The sequence below is a fragment of the Sipha flava genome, unplaced genomic scaffold (genome assembly GCF_003268045.1).
Source record: "Sipha flava isolate LNK unplaced genomic scaffold, YSA_version1 48_pilon_pilon, whole genome shotgun sequence".
Lineage (NCBI taxonomy): Eukaryota > Metazoa > Arthropoda > Insecta > Hemiptera > Aphididae > Sipha > Sipha flava.
In genome coordinates this window covers 121270-141025 of record NW_020273306.1, presented here as the reverse complement: position 1 = coordinate 141025, position 19756 = coordinate 121270, and the positions used below count along the sequence as shown (strand labels likewise).

Sequence of the window (19756 nt, the reverse complement as noted above, 5' to 3'; positions counted from 1 at the left end):
ATAGTAGTGAACTACTTGTGAATTTTTTATTTCATTTTCTATCAAGTAACAAAATTGAATATCTTATAATTTTTTTTACCACAGCGATGCAGATTTTCATGATTTTAGTCGAGCTTTGTCAACATTTAAAATTACATCGCATATAAAAAAAAAAAATTATTGCTAAGGATTTTTAATATTTTCTTATACAAGTAAGAAGAATTAATGAGGATCTTTGTTACAATATATCAAATTTTTCTAATTTTTTATTCACATTTTATGAAATAGTAAACAATATACAATGAAATAATACACAAATGTTATTTTATTACATATTTGAGCGAATACATAAAAAAAGATTAATTGTTATTACTAATAATATTTTCTATCATAACACGGCTAACTCCATTTTATATTTATCATAACAACTAATATTTAAAATAGTTTTTTCGATACTCTGTAATTGTAAGATATGATTCATTCGTAATAAATATTCAACTAACCCATTGATGAATCTCCATTATTTTCTGTGGTGGAGAAATTAATAATTTCTTTACATTCTTAAATCTTAGCCCTATCTAGCGGTTCATTGATAAAAACGTATTCCGTGAATCAGCCGTTAGGTAGAGTCATATAGATAATATTCTATACTTATTCATAATAAACAAACTATGAATAAAACGAATTTATATTCCAACGACCGTTGTCAATTATTTTGTACTTTTGGTTTTAAACTCATTTTTATTTTGTAAATTTATTTATTTATTTATTGTATTTATGTAGCCTCATACTATAGTTATTTTAAACATCGTATAATTAATTAATGTGGAGAATGACTCAAAAGTAAAAAAGTATAATACATTTATACCATTGATTAAATATATATATATATATTAAATGTATATTTAATCAATGTTTATACATAATAATATATTGTGAACTAAAAGACGTACATGGCACATTTTCATCATAGTGATATTAATATTAATATTTTATTACAATAATAAAATATTTACATTATTTTTATTCATCGGATTTTATCTGCCTGATCATATATATATATATATGATATATATATATATATATCATATATTATATTATATCGTTTTTAAATGAATAGGTTCATATATTTTTTTACTATAGTTTTTTATATTACTTATATAGGCAAATAATTATTTTCCAGATTGTTATTTAGACTTGTATATATAACCTAACTTCTGTATACACTGTATTCATAGAAAGAATATAATACATTATATTATGATGGTACAGCATACTCGTATATATTGTAAATTATACAAATTTGGTGTACCTACACGTACATTACATAATAATTTACGCTTAACTACAATATATTTTACAATGCAGACATCAAAATATCTAATTATTGTATAGATAACTACAACATACACTCAAAACACAAACGATTCAATGTATTCGCTACATTTCCATGTCCAGGTTTATCTTACATATATTTTCGTTAAGGTAGGTTTAAGCCAAGTATGGTATAACAACATTTACCAATGAATGGATACTCGCAAATGAATTATATCTCACGTTCACAGCTAGCATACATTTAATGTTCACCATCAGTCGATACGACATATGTGTACACGTAGGCTCGCGGGCAATTATTACCACAGATGACGAATACTGATCAGGTACATTGAGTGGGCTCAGCCTAGAGAGCTCTCTAGCTCAGCCCATCTCAAAAGTCCACCTGCTGAGAAATTACGTTAATATAAAATATTAATTTCCCTAGTTATTTCATTATTAGTTATTAATAAGGCTATGGTAAATAATGAATGTATGTGTATTGTTTTCCTTGTATACACAGGGAAAGAATTTAATTTTTGAACAACTAAATTTAATGCAGGAAAAAATGCCGATAATGACATGATGACATTTTTATCGTGGAAAAACTAGGTTAATGGTCAATATATTTTAATATAAAAGTTATGTCTTAGAGTTATTGCTCACAGACTGAGCACATTCGCCGAGCTCGTATAATTTTTATTATTTCTGTGGTTTGTTGGAATAATAAAAACCTTATTATACTTGTAGACTGTAATGTTGTGTAACGTATCAGGTGGGTAAGTAAAATATAATAAATATTCAATAACGAGGACATTATAAATTTATTAGTAACTTTTGTATGATTTTAACTTTCAAATTTCAAAAAGGCGAATACATTTTATTCATGTAACGTGTAAATGGAACAGACCAGAATTATGATATAAAGAAATATAAGACACTAGTGATGTATTTGATAGGCGTTTCAAATGTAAAGCTTTTCTTCCAAAATCCAAGAAATAACCGTTATCTCTTTATGCATCGGACATACACACTCACAGAACTGATATTGACAATGATACCTATATATCAGGGGTGGGCAACTGGCGGCTCGCGGGCTGAATCCGGCCCGTGAGCTTATTTATCTGGCTGCTCGCCCTACTACATTAATGAGATCCCTTCTAAATCTTACAGTATCGGAATCTGGATGCTCGATAATATTTCGTACATGGTCCTTATTAGTATTAATTTCACTAGATGCTTGATAATTATATTGTATGCAAAGAGTTTCGATATTCTCGGCATTTAGATATTTTCCTAGATCGCATGATGCCTTGAACTGTTTTATATTTTCGCTGATTAGAGAATACTTTTTATTGTTGTTTGAGATGTTAATACATGTAAGTAAACGTCAATTTGAATTTGATAATCGTATGTTTCCCATAGATTTAAATTATATACTAGACGGATTGGGAGTAGGAGTCACGTTAAAATAGCTCGCCTCTATCTTCTTGATAGTACTCTAGAAATAAATTTATTGTAATGAGAAAGTAGAGAGAAAAGAAAAAAAATGATATAGAAGAATTTAATAATAGAAGTTTGGTAGCTAATTTTGTTTCATTTTTATGTAATTTTACTTCTTTTCTTCCCTTCAAAATAGTGATATTTTCATTTTTATGTTGTCCTATTACTTCATAAAAGCCAACCCACTTAGGGTCTAACTTGCCTTTTAATTGCTAATTTTTCATAAATACGTTATCACCTATGTTTATAGTTTATCATTCTGCTTTTTGTCGTAAGAAATTTTTTTATTTTTCTTTGCTTGCTATGAGTTTTTTTCTCAGCTATTAATTTTTGGTTCCATGTTATGAAATCCAACTCGTAAGAGAAAATATTTGGCAGCTAATATTTCTTTTAAAAAAACTAGTAAGCATAATTACATTGTTTCCAATAATAACTAGTTAGCAGTTCAAAAAAAAGGTAAAAGTGATTAAAACATATTTATTTTAGGTTTAAAATCAAACATTTTATTCAAAAATAAAACTTGAATTAATATGTTTTTCGTATAGAATAGTGAAGTAAAATAAGTAAAGTACAGTCGACTCTCGATAATTCAAACCTTCGATAATTCGAAACCTTCGGTAATTCAAAGTAAATGCTTGGTCTCTTGAAAATCACGTGGTAATTCGAATAAAAACAATGCATTTAAGTACACTCAGTAATTCGAAATTAAATTTTGGGAAAACTTGCATCTAAAACGTGACAATTCGAAGTATCATCCGTTCAACGTTCGTCAATTCAAAGTATATTCAACAAATTTATTTTATTTGTATTCTTATGATCTTTTTGTTAATAATTTACTATACAATCGTATAGAAATTTAGCATATTATTTTCGACAACTATAGAATTATTAATGTAATAACTTTATCGTTTTATTACTAAGTAAATAAAACGATTAAGTCTTAATCGTCACTAATCGTAATTTATCTCTTTGATAGTCGTCAGTTGAATGTAGTATTTAATTTAGAAATTATATTAGATATAATCAGTGGCGGATTACACATTTTTTCGCCATGGAGCAGTTCTTTTTTGGCCCCCCCCCCCACACTACTCAACTAGTATGTACAAAATAAAATATTTTAACTTTAGCTGGACAGATCGTCAAACTTTTGACTGCAATTGTGACCTATAAGGATAGTTTTTCTTAAAAAGGTTTTCAAAATACAACTGTCATTAACTAATAATAAACAATAGAAACATTATACATAATACTATATATATAACATTTATAAATTTATATATACACATATTGATAGATTATAGATAGTATATTCTTATCTATCTCAGTGGACCTTACCTACACATGTATACATATTATATTATTTTGATTATTTTATCAATTATTTTGTTACCGTCTATCACAGCCAACGTTAAACCTTACACTTTATTTACATCAACTACAGATTAGTCTACACTTAAATTTTGTTTGAAAATAAAGTACACGCATAAATTCATTATGCGCCCTGGGGCAGCTGCCCCAGGTTGCTCCGTGTGTAGATCCACCACTGGGTATAACATATGTTATTTGAAATAAAAAAAAAAAATTCAATAAATTACAATAGATCTTTTCTTTCAAAAAGTTGAAATTATTTTAGTGCCTATCCGGAAGTTTAATCGGTTGTTGTATTGGTAAATTAGATGTTCTATGTACCTATACATTCACACTATTGAATTTATTGATTGGATTTTTTAAACAAATGTACTATTTACAGGTATACACTACACACATATGAATAATAAATTATAAGAACTGCTATTCGTTAAATGAAATTTGTTTGACCAAAATGATACCACACGTAAAGCCATCAAGCAATAATACGGCGTCGATAACATTTTTAATCCTTATACCTTTACGCGGGACAACGGGAACCATTATTTATTATATTTGTGAAACAGCCATGAACAAACAGCAATATTTATTGATAAAAACTATTGTGTTCGGTAGATTTTTTTGTAATTATTATGCGTACTTTTGTGAAACATTAGTGTTCCCCGCGAGAGACGCGTGCGCAGGCTAGTTTATGTGTGTATATAGTGCGTGTGGTTTTTTTCTGGACATTAACAGTTGGAACAAGATACCGTATGTTAACCAATAGACAATGGGAAAAAAGTGATAGGCTCATGGAAGAAAGAAGTTTGTATTTTTTTTTCTCAACTAAAGTCTTGTATTTAAAATATACTTAGTAAAGTAAAAGCGAGTTGTCATTTTCCTAAAGGCAGCAACACAATGGTCTGACCGATATCGTCTACCCCTCCTATGGCATTTATAAGTCCTCCCAAACGATGAATTTGAACACCGAACACGATAAATATCCCTTCGTTGTGATAACCGCAGTCGACGATCAAAAATGATAACCGGATTACGAAAGAAGTCCCTTTAAATTCTGTGCATCACACTTTCACACGTAAGTACTTGCCGTTTTCGTAAATTATCTTCCTGTTCAATGTGTAATATGGTTTCTTGATGTCTTTTTAATCAAACAATACCGCTTTAAGGTCGATTCAACGTATGTACTGTGTCCTATAGTGTACGCCCTATTTTTTTCTCCTTATATGTAATCCCACAGCTGTGTGTGTGCCAGCGAGAAAATGTATGTGCCACACATCAGCTGGTAACATCTGTCAATAACTATTTTCTTTTGATTCCATTCCAAATTTCTGGTTTAAAATACATTGGGTAAATTCTAGGGTTACAATTTTATTGAAATTTATAAAATGTATTCTAATGAAACTGTATTTGTTTCGTGTTGTGTATAGTAGTGTGATGGCACAAGAAACTCGTACTGATGATGGCATGTATCTGAAACAAGAGACGTCTAATGTTGTACATAATGTATGTTTTGTTTGTGGAAACTCTGGACATCCTGAACAATATTGGTTACGAGTACGACCGCCTTCTACCGGACCATCTGATGGCTCACCACACTTTCCATTTTTGGAAATGCATGAACCACCACAAGGTTATAGACAACCATTAAATGCAAAGCAGGATAGTGCGGTAAGTCATTTTTTATTTTTATTTATTTAATACTGACTGTATACTCGTGAAAAAACTTATTTAATTAAAATCAAATCATATACCATTTTGAAAGTTAATTTATAAACAAAATCAATAACTTTTGGTCATAAATTTTTCATATAAAATATGAATATAGTTATATAAATCTTATCAAATGAAAATTTTTTATGTTCATTATAATATGGAAAATTATTTATAAATAATAACATAAGAAACTCATTTCAATGTCAGTATAATTATGAAATCTGTACAGTTTTAATGATGAATACCTATTTAAAAAAATAATCAACATAAAACATAAAGTACAATTTGACCTATTAAGTGAATATTTTTAAACATCCAATATAAACACAATTTAATTGTCCCCTTACACAATATTCATTTAAATAGATTAATAATAATTTTTGTACCTCAATTTTAAAGAATGTAGGATAGTTAAATTTATATATAAGTAATTATCATTAATTTGTTAGTTTCTGCAATATTAAAGTAATTTTAATATGTAATCACATCTCACTCAGTACAATATTAAATTGTTTAGTCCTGTGAACAACAAACTATAAGCTGATAAATATAATTTCTAGTTCTCTTAAAAATTAACTAAATCTGTTGAAAATTCAAATTATTTGTTAATTAAAACTAGATTACAACAATAACAGCTTCATATTTTAAATCATGATTGTTAAGAATATTATAAACTAAAACTATAAATTACTTATTGAAGCGTTAATATAATAATTTATTTCATAACTAACTTAGAAATATTATTTTATTTGCTATTTGTTCTTTGTTCGTATGTAAAGATATAAAGCAATTTTTTTGGTAAGAAATAAAAATAATCTACTTAAAAAGCAACAAATTTTTAGTTTGTGCTATATTAGATAAAAATGTTTATATAGAGCTTTATATTTATGATATTATTGTACAATATTTTGGAATGATAGTATATTTTTTTTTTTTTTGATTTTTGAATAATATGAAAAAAAATCATTACAATTATTTAAGTACAAAATGAATTAATTTTAACTTAGGTGTATTAGGTTTTTAAAATATTTAACTGTTCTAGTATTCTCTGTAATTATAAACTATCAGTAAAAAATGAAATGCAATTTAAATTTTTTATCACCTTAGAAATGCTGAATTATTTGACATTAATTTTTATATTTGATTTTATTCAATATTTTTATTGAAGAAATTAAATTAATTAAGTTAATTTTTCAATCATGTCTTTAAATTGAATTAAAAAAAAAAAAAAAAAAATGGATCAGATGTAATCAAAGTAAAATATACTTTAATCAAGTAATTTGATTGTTAAATTAAAATTAATTTTATATTTTAATTAATTGATTTATAATATAAATAATTTAAAATTTTGATCATATTTATTTTTTAGGTAACAAGTTGTTATTTGTGTTATTCACTATTAATTGGTCAATGGGATCGATATGAAAGAGAGAATGTTCCCGCAAGACAACGGGTCTACTGGTTAAAACGCTGTGATAATGGTCCATTTACTGGTGCTGATCTTTCTACTCAAGGAGAATATGCGTGTCAATTATTGGGACTCAGTGTTGATTATACTAATAGGTTACTATTAATATTTTCAAACAATCAATAATAACGTATTCCAATTGTTTTTTAATTTAATATTTTTATGTTTATATCATATGTCTTAACTTAGTCATAAAGACACTATCATGTCATCTGCAATGTCTCAAATTACTGGAGAAGATAGCCGAGGTGCTAGAATACCTCTTACATCAGTCTCTACATCATCTGATCACATAGCACAACAAAATGGTTCAAATCCAATTAATACGAGTACACCTCATTCTAATCCTGGTAAGTTTTTTTTAGTTTTCAAGTAATATTTATGCCCACAGTTTTGTATCACAAACTTTAAGCCTGTTCCCCTGTACTCAAATAATCTTTTTTCTACTTTTGACTTCAAATTTAGAAACAAAGTTTTTTAATTATTTATTCCAATAAATTCAATTTTTCAGTAAAATTAAATTAATCCAATTAGAAAATTGTTTTGCTTAACTTCATTTTATTTATTCAAAGTATATATGCTGAGCCTTTTAGTATAATTAACAAGTGAGGTTACATGTATTTATTTTAGAATTATAAAAGATTTAACAAAGAATGTTATTTTAAAGCGATGCTATCAAATTGTTTTCTATAAATAAAAATATAATTTTATAATAATAGTATGAATGATATTAATAATATACTAATATTGCTATAGCATAAAAGGTTAGGTTATAAGTTTTCTAGGTTTATACGCTTTATTAATAGACCCTAGGAAAAAATTTCTGCTTCAGATCACAAAAATTGTTGAAAAACTTGTACATGCATTTCATTTTATTGTTTAATTAAAAATATATAATGTGTATTAAAATGAAATTAATGTATTTTTATTATACCTTTATTTATATTACTAATATTTATCACAAAAATGAAATTTATCTATTTTATAAAAACCAAAAAAAAAAAATATTTTACCTATATCATTACTTATGTGTATTATTAATAATGATTGTGAACCTGAAACATATATTAATTTCTTTAATAACGAGTTAGATTAATATTAATTTTTTATTTATTATAACTATTATTGCCATTTGGCATTATAGCTTAACACTTAACATCACCACTTATATAACTTATAAAACTAATAAAAAAATAAAAATAAAAATAAAAAAAATACACAAAAAAAAAAAATTAAATAGGAAAACCTGATTCTATTAAGAAATTCAAGAGAAAGTGAACTATGAGATAAGAAAGAAAGCTTTAAACTTAATTAAGTCCCAAGTAAAACCAACTACTGCTTTCCCCATGACTGTTGATAGTTTGTCCCCATGCCTTAATTAAAATATTTTACTATTAATAAAATTATAAGTTAAAATTTTTAATTATAATCATTATTTAATTAATTAACTTCTTTTTTCATTTATTTCTAATAATACTAAAACCTTAAATCTATTGTTGATTTATTTCATTCCTGCATCTACCCTTATTTTATTTTGAATAACATATTTTAAATTTATATTTTTCTTTAACATTTTAACTTTTTTTACAGGAAGTTACAGTAGTAGTAGTGGTACAGATATTTTAGATTTATCTATGCCAGACAAAAATTCTTCTACTGAAGTTTGTTATGTCTGTGGAGAAGAATTCCGAAGAGGTTCTTTATCTCATGTGTCAGCCAAACCACCAGCTGCAGTTACCCAACCTGACCAACCATTTTTTCCTAGCCTTATGCTTCACCCTAGACCCCCTCGTTCTAGGCCAATGGATAGTACAGGGCGTGTACAAACGTGTTCGGCTTGTCATGCTCACTTATTAAATCAATGGCAGGTAGGAAAATAAGGTGGTTTATATAAATTATTTTTTTTTTTTTATATAAATTTTATTAATTAACTTTATAGGTGTATACATCAAAAGGCATTCCACACGGAGAAAGGAATTACATTTTGCGTAAACGGTTAATTCCATCTATAGATACTTCTACATTTATTTGTTTTACTTGTTCTCTCGAATACCCTTCATCGTCTATGAGGTAAGTTAAATATTTTATGTATATATATATATGTTCAGTAAAGTTCAATGCGTTTAAAAATGTTGATTAATAATTTATTATAAATGTTTGTTCTAATTATATTATCTATTTTAAATTGCAGGACATTATATTGTTACCCAAATAATATTCGTGAACCATATTATCCATCATTAATAAAAATTAAAACTCCCCCTGGTGCTCTTCCTATATCTTCTCAAGGCACTGTTCAAGTATGTACCTGTGGTATTAAATTTAATATTTTATTAAATTTACTACTGAAATAATTAATATTTAGGTTTGTGCTGTATGTTTTAAATCTGTACCTCAAAAACATCAAGTTACTATGTTAATGGATTTACCAGTTGTTCCATCACCTTCTCCATCTTTGCAATCAATTAAATCACCAGATATTCGATTTCGACCATATGATATAACTAAACCAAATAAATCCCAAACACCAACTCCATCAGAAGCACATCGTAGTACTCTTGCAGTTAGTATTTAAAATGTTTATAATTATCTGATTACAATTTTATGATAATTCAAAAATGTTTAATGTTTAGACTAGTACTGATGTATCTGGTAATGGAGGACCTGTACGCATCATGAGTGGGAATAATTTTCGCTGTTTTGTTTGTTATGAAATGCAACATCGTTCTCAATTAGAATGGTTATGTACAAATGCAGAAGGCATGAATTCACATGCAATGCATTTTCCATGTCTTAAGCAATTATCAAGGTAATATTTTATTTTAATAAATTACATTTTTTTTAATTTATTATAACTATTCATTAAGCATTATGATAATAACTGATTTAAATAAAATGTATTTTGATGAATCAACTTTAATCTATATATCTTATATTTTTAATCTTATAATTAAAATTTAAATTATAATTTTAAAGTAAAACTCAAAAAACCAGAAATGCACTCTTATCAGTAATTTGTCAACCCTCTTGAGACACGGGAAGGGGTGAGTCATCATCACCAAATTCTACCTAAATTAATCTTATATAGTATAAAATAAAGTGGGAAGGGGTTCTAATATGACATTTTTATGGTTAAAAATTAAGGACCACCCTTTTATATATTATATTGTACTTTAGTTAATTATATTCATTTTATTATTATCCATCATATTATGTGTCAAAGATTGTATTTTAAAATGTAATATAGATTGTATAGCTATTTTATCTTTATAACATTAATATATTTTTTATAATTATAAAAAATCTCGCGCCCCTCTATGCCGTAACCGCTCTACCACCACTTTTGCTATTCTAATGTACACCACTAATTATAATTCAAACAATCCAATTCACCATATTATGTGCCTTGCTAATGTCCACTCATCGTTTTCATGTTAATTTAAGCACCTAATTCAGTCCCACTTCTGCTGATTTGTATTTGTATGAAGATTTAACTTTCTTACTGTACTCAGGGCCACACCCGTGTTTAATAAAATAAAATAAAATAATTATGTATTATTTTATTATTTAATTTTAAAAAAATTAGTTGAATAAAATTAATGGTTTTTTTTTTTTTTTTTTTATATCATTCATTAAATTTTGCTTTATAATTTAGATCAGCAGAAAATTATTGTGTTGAATCCCAAGGCAGAGTTCTTGCTTGTTCTAAATGTGTTCAACAATTATCTGTTCAATGGAATTCCATGGAAGCCAACAGGGTCCCGTTAGAACATAGGAGGTATGATTAATACATTAAAATTGTTCCTGTTCACATGTATTCTTATTTAAAATTATTTTAGGTATGACGTTCCTGGTTTGAATGTTAACGGTTATAATTCACAACAAATTTCTAGTCGAAATGATATTTCGTCCATATATTGTTTCTTATGCAACCATCATTCTGACCTTACTTATGCGAGAGTGTTATATAGCCGTCCACAAGTAATATTTTTTTTACATTTTAATATAAAAAAGAAAAAAATATTTACATAATATATGTTTAGGGTCGAAATGCACCATATTTTCCATATCTTCTTAGACATGAAACCACACCAGGTACAGAGCAATTACGTGAAGATGGATCTGCATTAGTATGCACATTTTGTTATCATGCTTATGTTGCTCAATGGCGAGATTATGAATCAAGTTCCATTTCTATTCCTCAACATGAAAGAATTTATAATCATAAAGAATATGTATGTTATGTTTGTACTCAAAGAACTGGGCGTCGACATATTCGATCCCTTGCAGTGAATGTAAGTTGTATAAGTATAAATTTAGTCATAACAATTCAACTTAAATAATAAGTAATAAAATAACTAATTCAATAAAACAATTTAGGACTATCCTTTTTTACGCTACCATCGTCAAATTGACCAAGCATTATTATTAGAAAATGGAGAATTTGCAGTTGTTTGTGTTGAGTGTTATGAAACTATACATATACAAGCTATTGAATATGAACGATTTGGTATGCCATTAGATAAACAAAGTGTTCAAAATATAAATGCAGTTAAAATGGTCAAACAAGAAGACAGCTACAGTCAAAGAGTACCACAAAATATGACAGTAGATAAAGCACAGGTATACTTACTCAAATCAATAATAAATATCAATTTAGTTATTTGCATGTAAATAATATGGAATTGTTTATTTTGATTAATTATTATAATTTACAAATAATAGGTATTTAAAAGTAATGTCTAAGATACTTCAAACATTGACATAATAATTATGTTTTACTTGTTAAGTGATTGATTTTTAAAATGTTTTTGCTTATATATATGTGTATATTTTTTTTTAGGTTAATCAGACAAATAAAATTCTTCGAAAAAACATAAAACAACAACAAACTGTTGATAATACGAAACGTTCTATGTTAAGTTCCAATCAATTGAACTCCAAAACAGATTTAGGTATGTTATTATGTTATTTATTATATTTTTGTATTATCTATAAAATTTCACTTATAAAAATTCAATAACTTATGAGTAGGGCCCGGATTTCAATGCAAAGTGCTTATTTTTTTGGTTGATCATACACAATGCTCTTTAAGAACATAATTTGTTTCATGTAATGAGGGTTTCAAAACTACTAATTTTATTTTGCATTTTTTTGCATATTTCGACTTATTTTCATTTTTAATATTATTGGGTCATTTTGTTGATTTTTAATACATATTTGTTCGATATACTAAACAAATTTAGCCTATTCAAAATAAAATCAGGAGACAAATTATTTTCTTAATATTTAAATAGGTTTATTGAGTTTTTCCAAACAAACTGTCAATCTTTATTAAATAAAAAATGTTTTCGATTCAGTTTTTATCTTATCTTAATTTATTATTGACTATGGAACGTCATCAGTATTCGGTCAAATAACAAATAATCAGCTAGTTCGTATTACCTCGCAGAAGTTGCTCATATTACGTATGAATGTGATTTTAATGTATTAAATAGTGTGTTGAATAATGCCCGAAGTAAAAAAAATTATGTCATTTTTATGGTAAAATGCATTTTTTAAGGACATTTTTGGCTATTTTTTAGAGCATATTTGTATGACTTATGCCACTAAGTGCATTTAAATCCGGGTCCTACTTATGAGTAAATATTGACCATTACATGATTTTTATGTTGGTCTGAATTGTCTTATATCAAGATGGAGATGAAATTAATGTTTGATAACAATTTTAACGTAAAATATATAGGTATGGTTTTAATGTAGTTAAAAATAAAAACTGATAAAAATATCAGTTTGTTTTCCTTTTTATTCTAAGTAATTACCTTAATTATTAAGTTTTTAAAATCATTAAAATATGTGTTCATAAAATACCTTTTAACCACTATTATACACTTAAGAATTTATTAATATAAAATAATAAAAGGTAATTTTTTTTTAGAATTTAAATAATATAAAATTTATAATTTATTTCATCAATTTTTAGAGAGGTCTGCATTTTTTTGTAAGTTTTATTTATTATTAAATATAGTTTTAAAAACAGTTCTTATTAGAAACATGTATATTTCATTGGTAGAAATGATTGATTTCATATATAATTATTATCATGCAGTGTTGTGCATTATCTAGATAAAAACATTAATCTTTTTATCTTATCTAAATAATAATACCAATTTCAAATAATACCATTCGATTTTATAACGATTAACTTTTTTTTTCTATATAATCGACGACTGGGCGATACACAGCGATATTAGGCGATACGCTGCCCAATGCTTACGCCCGGAATTTAATATACGTATACCTAATAGCTAATATTATACTCATATAATAATAATATAGACAATAATTGTGGAAATACATGGATGTAAAACGTCAATCTTTGGTTTGGAACGTTCCATAAATAACAATGTATAAACTTAGATTAAAGTAATAAATAATAATAAAGTCAACCAGTGACCATTGATTAGTGGTCACGGCTATATAGATTTCAAAGGTTCATACTACACCGTGCCGTGTCGTGTCTTCTAAAATAATTATCTCTGATTGGTTGAACCATATTGTTACATTAAGGTATACCTTATAATAAAACACAAGTTACCTCACTAACCATTAGATACCGTGAAGTTTGATTTTATCCAACTATTGAACGTGTGATTTCCGATTTTAATAGTATTAATTTAATATTCTATGATAACAGTATTTCATAATAACAAAAGACTCGGTAGGTGTTGCATTTGCATGATTTTATTGGGCTCTTCAATTTATTGCTAAGTAACCTTGAAATTATTTTCATGAAACTATGAAAAACCTAATGAGAACATTTTGAAAGAAAATTTTATTTTATCTTATATATTTATACCTAGAAATTATGTTGAGCTAAGTATAATATACTAACAACACTTGTACTGTTATGTACGAGTTATCTTTATTTATGAACAATTTTTGCGTTAAAAAAAATTAAGTGCATATTTTTTAAGCATATTTGTACTTTTTTAAGCGCATAAGTGCATGCATATTTAGTTCTTTTTAAGTGCATTAAGTTCCGATCCCTAATAATGATATAATACATACTTTCTGCTATATAATTTAATATTCATCAGTTATTATTTATTGAAACTTATGAAAATATTTCATATCTAATAAAAAAACTGATAAAATATGTAAGCAAAATTTGATAGTATCACCATAAGATATATTGGTATCACACATTTTCAAAGCACATGGCTGGTAAAATACTTGTAAAATACAATATTAGTGAATACTGAGAATAGCAACAAGGTAACAGTAATCACTTATTAGTTATTGGTAAATATGTACGGTTAAATAAAATAAATATACCAATTTATATGGAATATTTTAAAATGATATATTTAATCAAGCATGAGTTTCATAAATATAATATACATACATACAGATATGCATTAAAAATTAAAAATTGTCCGTCAGAGACCAGTATTAATAACATTAATAATACTATTTTTAGTATCTTACATTCATACTTTATTACGTTAAGGTTCCATCGATCACCATTGTTATTAGTTATTTTTAGCTGTTCGACATTGGTAACTAGTTGTCCTTATTTCTCAATTTAACATGGATAAATTTATTTCTCGAGAGAAGAAACGGATTCATGAAAATGATTCTGACATTTTAGGTGTATGTTTAAATAACAAAAATCATAACACTAGGTAAATTTTTAATTATACATTATTTAAATTATAATAAATTAATTTGATCTGTTAACTGATTAATAATATAAAATAAAAAAAAATAAAAATAGTTCATAATATCTTAAAGTATTTATGTTTAAAAAATTTGGGTAATGAAAAATAAAAATAAGTTTAGATACTGTTTTCTGTCTAAATTAGCAAAATTAATTAAGATTATTTTAAACTAATTAAATCATAATTAATAATTAATTTTTTTATTCATCGAAAAATAACCATTTTACAAAGTTCTGAATGATGAAACTGTTTAAAATTATGTTTTTATCTAGTTTTATCTGTTTTTTATCTAGATAAATGTAGTTATCTTTTATCTATTATTATCTATATTTCTTTTCAAAAGAGAACATACTACTTGCGCGACTGGTTTTGGATTAGTGGTGCGCATCCCTCACCAGTTGTCCAATGCTCCTACCTAAGCAACGCCGGTCAGATATCTATTAATTGTAAATAAGTTATTGGAATTGGGTGTTTACTCGTCGGCAAACTTTGATCGGCGACCGTCGTGCGCGATCGATGTCTCATTTCAATTAAATTGGGAGAAATTGGCCTCGGGACGGTTGACAGCCGTTTGTCTACATGCGCGAAATCGGTATGTTTTCTTTTGAAAAGAGATATAGATGAAATTTTAATGTATTATCTGTGATCTTATCTAGATAATATTTTGGTTATTTATGGACAACACTGTTATCATGTAAACCAAAATAATAAAAAAAAAAAGATGTAATTTGATTACGAATGCTTCAAATTTATTTTGAAATTGATTTGTGTAGATTGCTCTAGGTTTGGTTACTAGTTCTTCTATCCCTTCCAATTTAAACTACATCAACTCAACTGTACATATATAATTTGATAATTTCTGAATCCTAATATTTTATTATAAAATTATGAGTAAATGTTTGTTCAGACCTAGATATAATTAATTGTTTTTGTTTATTTTAATATTTAGTGATATTATCATTGTACAAAACTTATTATGTATTAATTTAAGTTATAACCAGGGCTCGAGACTTATAGCATTTGCTTATCTTTATGGTTTGACATAAAATGTAGCCAAGTGTAATGGAAGTATATGTCATTTTATAACATTCAGTTATAAAATTTGAAAGTGCCTTTCTTCTATGATTTTTTTAAAAAAAAAAACTATTTTTTTCTTTTTCTGATTATTTTTGCTTTTTTGTATATTTCTGCTTAATTATAAACCATGACATACAAGCACTGGCCATGGAAAATTCATAAAAAATAAGGCAAAATGTCAGTTTGACTTTTTTTATAATATAAAGGTTTTCTTGACTTTTTGATTAAAAAATTATAATATAGACTACATATAATATAACTAATTTATCTGAAATTTACATGTCAACTACTTTATCATGTTCATGTAATAAAAATAAGAAATTTTTGCTGATTTTTCTTATTTTGGGTCATTTTTTTTATTGAAAATTTTGTTTGAATTTAATTTTTTTTTTAATGTTTATTTTAATGATTTTAAATGCTATAAGTCCCAAGCCCTAGTTATAACCTATACAACTGTTTGATTTTCTTATGAATTATATATACTTATTCAAACATTATCCAGTATACCCACATAAACTGGTTTATTATTAAATAACCAGTTGACCACTGTCCAGTTGTAGCCTTTGATCTTTGAAAGGTGAACACACTCTATTATATATTCAAGTTTATCCAGTTTTGAAATCAACCCTCTTTTATGAATAACACCCCATTGGCTTTGAGTATTTAAAGGAATATGTTAATGGGCCATAAGGATTCTGAATATTTTAACTGTTTTTTAAAAAAGAGTAAATTCAAATATAATTGTAATAACTAATGGTTAATTGATTATTTAATTAATTGTTTTTATTTTATTTTTATTATTATTATTACATAATATCACAATATATATTTAAGACTATATAAATATCCTATAGTAGGGATAGTTTTATACATTCTTGAACAGTTTTCATAAAATTATATTTATGTTTTATTGGGTTGCAGCTAACATTTAGAAATAGATTAATTAAAATATTTCAATTTAATATTACTTGAATTCAAGAATTAGATTTAACCCTAACTTGTTTTTTTGAGGCTACTCTTATTTTATGGAAAGTTATGTACAAAATATTTTCTAACCCATATTTGTTTTCAATGATGGGTGTAAGTGATAAAATAAAATTGTAAAATCCATTATTATTATGTGGACTATTGATTTGTGGATAGATTATTTATTGTTATATTTATTTTATTTTTATAATTTTTGATTAAATTTGAATGATGAAGATATTATTTATATTTTTCGTTGTCTTTTGTCAATTTTGACTCATTAATACTGGCTTTTCTATTATCGATAAATTAAGTACTATTTGAAACTATCAACACACAATTTGTTTACCTATCAATCCTCGTCCTTATTATTTTATTATTAACCTTAGACCTACTAAGACTTAATTTGTTCAAGTAAAAAATAGTGGACTATATACTATGATTCTTATCATGGGAACTCTTTCAGAAAATATTTTCTATTTTAGATGATCAAAAAAAAAAATTTCAATGTTTTACTAAAATATATAATGATCCTTTTATTGCTTATTTTGTTTTCTTGGTTTTTAATTCAAAAACCCATACGTTTATTTAATATTAACGCCGAGTCATTCAAATTTATTTAGTGCAACATACTAATCAATCGAGTTAGAGATTTAAAGCGTTAACTTTTTGTCTTTATCACGTTTTCAAAAGGAACTTCGACGATTTCCATTTCCAATGTACCTATTGATTTATTTTGTTATAAAAAAGTCGACCATATTAATTTTTAAATTAAAATTTATTTTACTAGAGATTATGTACTTAAAATTTTAAATGTGAGAATGCCTTTCTCAAGTTAATTGATTGACAAATTCAGATCAGTTTTCAATATCCTTATCACATCACTAAATTGATCGGTTTGTTAGAAATAGAAAATATATAAATCCCTATGTTGCGCGTGTGATAGACACTAAACATAAACAGAAATTAACTGATTCCAATCACCTTAATAGATAAAAAATAAAAAACAGGTTATTATTAACTTTCTTGCTTGATTAGTAATGACTTGAAAAATTATATTGTGATTCTGCAGATCCCAAAAATAATTCATGGTAAATTAAAATTACCAATTAGTTGGAAATGTATGTATATTTATTTTTAAATTATAGATTTTTTCATCTTTCAAAAGATTTCCGAACAATTACAATTTACAACTGAAATAATATATCATTGAGTATATATCATGATAACTTAATTGTTTTAATTACATTTTTATTCAATCCCACAAAACCACAGGTTTTTATGCACATTGATTTATATTTTATGTAATCATTTTGTAAAGTATAATAATTAAAAACAGTTTTTCACGATGATTCGAAAGAATCTCTCTCTACTTTTATATGTTTACATTTTACATTGTTTTATTTATTTTTCATAATTTTGCTTTCCCAAAAAAATTTATTCATTTTTAATTTATTTATATACATTATATTATACATATTTTTTTTAATATACAAGTATACTAATATTTTATCTAAAGCAAATAAATTAAACAAAAGTATGATTGTTTTAAAAGACATTATAACATTTAAAATAAGTTTACTTAGATTCAGTATACATTATAACTTATTACTCTAATTGTTCAAGAACATAAAAGCGTTTAAAAATTTGCATGTGACATCCATCATATAACTAAAGTTTGATAATGGTATTGTTTTGTCTAGATTAATATAACAATTTAAATCGCTTAAGTTATTATATATATAAATACATTGTTTTTTCGTGTAATCTGATGAATATTTATGTGTTTTTAATATTTATATGATTAAGATTTTAATATATTTTCTAAATTTTTCTTAGTATTTAAAGCTATTGGAGTACATTTTATTAAATTTAGTTAATACCCGTGATATGTCGCGTCGACCGACTTGAACTCAATTCTACGAAATTGATATTATATTATTATATTATTAATTGTAGGTGCTTAATTAGTGGCGTAGCTAGACAGGAAAAGGCTCTTGTTTAATATAAATAATTGGGCCCTTTCCTGGGACTCAAAATATGCACGTCATATTGTTCTTTTAAATGTGAATACTTACCATGAAACGATAAATGGAATTATTTAAAATATTTAACGGATAATTAATAATTATACAAAGTAAAAAGAAAATCCAGTTCAATAATATAAAAAACATAATGCATATTGCATGAATTATTATTCTACTTAAATACTCGATCGTAACTAGAATTGATTTCGAATAAATAATTGTCATGTACTATTAAATTTTAATATTAAATATTTAGAACAGTAATTATTAAATTTTAATAATAACGGTTCTAAATATTCCATAATTAATGATTTCAATATTCTACATTTACTGTTTATTTTCCGTCTTGTTCTTTATAACATATTGTACACTTTATTTTTCTCTGATGGTCGTTAATAAAAAATTATCAAATTATCAAACTATCACGTATTATTTGGGAGTTAAATTTATCAATATTCTAAATTATTTGAAGGAAGTATTGTCTCAGAATTGTCCAATGATTCCAAGATACACTGTGTTTAATAACAAGATTTATTAAATTTGCAACCGCGCTACTGTATTAATATGCGTGTGTGTGTGTGTGTGTGTGTGTGTGTGTGTGTGTGTGTGTGTGTGTG

General features: G+C 25.8%; 1 protein-coding gene across 4 annotated transcripts in view; it reads left to right on the top strand.

Annotated features, from left to right (window-relative positions):
* The first annotated feature begins 4998 nt into the window (after positions 1-4998).
* Positions 4999-19756, top strand: part of LOC112690053 — a 20591-nt gene continuing 5833 nt past the window's right edge. Inside the window, exons 1-14 of one of the 4 annotated variants that reach the window (XM_025563955.1) lie at positions 4999-5239; positions 5592-5832; positions 7247-7440; positions 7535-7695; positions 8936-9213; positions 9285-9415; positions 9537-9645; positions 9711-9908; positions 9979-10154; positions 11001-11123; positions 11185-11326; positions 11389-11640; positions 11726-11968; positions 12189-12300. In XM_025563955.1, coding sequence (XP_025419740.1) covers positions 5599-5832; positions 7247-7440; positions 7535-7695; positions 8936-9213; positions 9285-9415; positions 9537-9645; positions 9711-9908; positions 9979-10154; positions 11001-11123; positions 11185-11326; positions 11389-11640; positions 11726-11968; positions 12189-12300 — 2353 coding nt within the window. In that variant the 5' untranslated portion in view covers positions 4999-5239; positions 5592-5598. Of the gene's footprint in view, positions 5240-5269; positions 5342-5372; positions 5512-5591; positions 5833-7246; positions 7441-7534; positions 7696-8935; positions 9214-9284; positions 9416-9536; positions 9646-9710; positions 9909-9978; positions 10155-11000; positions 11124-11184; positions 11327-11388; positions 11641-11725; positions 11969-12188; positions 12301-19756 lie in introns of those variants that run through there. The other 3 variants (XM_025563958.1, XM_025563957.1, XM_025563956.1) reach the window with 3 other exon arrangements.